The sequence below is a fragment of the Lentinus tigrinus genome, assembly GCF_003813185.1.
Source record: "Lentinus tigrinus ALCF2SS1-7 unplaced genomic scaffold L226scaffold_182, whole genome shotgun sequence".
In the NCBI taxonomy this organism is placed as follows: Eukaryota; Fungi; Basidiomycota; class Agaricomycetes; order Polyporales; family Polyporaceae; genus Lentinus; species Lentinus tigrinus.
In genome coordinates this window covers 1-1,557 of record NW_027138091.1, presented here as the reverse complement: position 1 = coordinate 1,557, position 1,557 = coordinate 1, and the positions used below count along the sequence as shown (strand labels likewise).

At 50.0% G+C, this 1,557-nt stretch overlaps 1 protein-coding gene across 1 annotated transcript; it reads right to left on the bottom strand.

Moving 5' to 3' along the window:
• Positions 1 to 545: 545 nt before the first annotated feature.
• Positions 546 to 1,527, bottom strand: L226DRAFT_474661 (uncharacterized protein; the record flags this gene model as incomplete). The annotated part of the gene is made up of 4 exons (XM_067676627.1): positions 546 to 755; positions 817 to 964; positions 1,020 to 1,409; positions 1,460 to 1,527. Coding segments are annotated over 4 exons (816 nt in total), but the record flags the coding sequence as incomplete, so codon positions are not given.
• Positions 1,528 to 1,557: the final 30 nt, after the last annotated feature.

The window sequence follows — 1,557 nt, the reverse complement described above, 5'->3', positions numbered from 1 at the left end:
GCTTGCCCCATGTATCTAGTACAATGACTGCGTTCATTTGCGATTCGGGACTCTTCTTGTATAATAGGATTTCGTGATTTGTTCTAGAGTATCAATAACATTGAAGCATTCTCTCCCTTGTCGTGTGACGTGCAGGAGCAACCACTCTCTGTTAAATGTCGTCTGCTCACACACGACAGGCATCCCAGCGTTTCCGACGGGACAAAAGGTGTCCCAATGCCAAGACTCGCCGCGCGAGGTTACCTTTCGGCCAGGTTTCAGGCTGAAAGGAAACCCTTTGGCCGGTTGAGCTCTGAAATGGGACAAAAGGTATCCTCGCGCTGCGTATATGGCTCGTCTTTTCGCCCGTCGGAAACGCCAGTATGCTTGCCGTGACACTTGCTCGTTCATGACTTTACGTCCCACACCTCGCAGATGCTTACTACTAGCCGTCGTCCTCTTCTTGAAGACGAGCTTATCTCTTGACAGGAGAACAGAACGTTATGGAAGAAGTATGCGAGTAGTAGAATATGTGGATAACCGTATAAGTATGCGATAAGGTCAGTCTACTCCTGCATTGAAGCCGAATCCAAGGATGACTTAGAGGAGGAACCTTCTGCAAGGGTCAGCCGCTTCATCGCCTTCTGTGGGGGCTCAACCGGTCCATCCCTGTCCTCCTCACTATCCTCACGCTCGTACCCAACCTTGCGCTTCACCTTCTTCAGAGGTGATACAGTCTTCTGCGTTATAGACCGAATGCAGGCAATGTTGTAATCCTAGGTAACGCATGTAAGTGAAAGTCGTTCCTTCCATTCGAAACGAACCAACCTGTTGGACTTCTTTGCCCAGGAGACAAAGCGCTCGCAACTTGGGAAGAAACACATACTCCTGCCGTCCAACCTTGACAATGTGGATGGCAAACTTAATCTCAACCATGTTGCTCAGGTAGAATGCGTCCGGAGTGGTGCGTTCATAGAACTGTCCCCTAAACAAGGCCATAAGCAAGCGGATGGTAGGTGCAGGGACATGGAATCTCTTACTCTGATGTTTTTGGCATCCGTTGCCAGTATTGCACGCAGTTGTCCAACGTATGAACCTCTGTACGCAGAAGGGGACGAAGGATGTTGAAGGGATCAATGACCTCGGCTAGATCAGGACGTATGTCGTCATTGCCGACGTCCTTTGCCGCCGTAAGATATCGGCTACCGAAAGTCAACGTTGCATTGCCCTCGTCGTCTCCAAGGTTCACCGGAGTCCAGTCCCTCAACTGTCCTCCACGCTGCATGATCTTCGCCTTGACAGTCTGGTACAAGATACTCAAACCAGCGACAGCTTTCTCAAACGCCTCACAACCAAGTCCGGTCACGGTCACAGACTGTCGCATGTCAATGAGACGGTTTGGATTGCGAGGAAGTCTATAAGGTGTGCATCTTGTTTGAGGAGGGATAGAAGGAAAATAGGCATTGAAAGGATGACTTACTGGAAGGGACGAACAGGAGGCAACAACATGTGCAACAAGAATCCCTGGACCTTGACAATGAACTCCTCTCCAACGTCAGTGCTTGGGTGTTCCTCCTT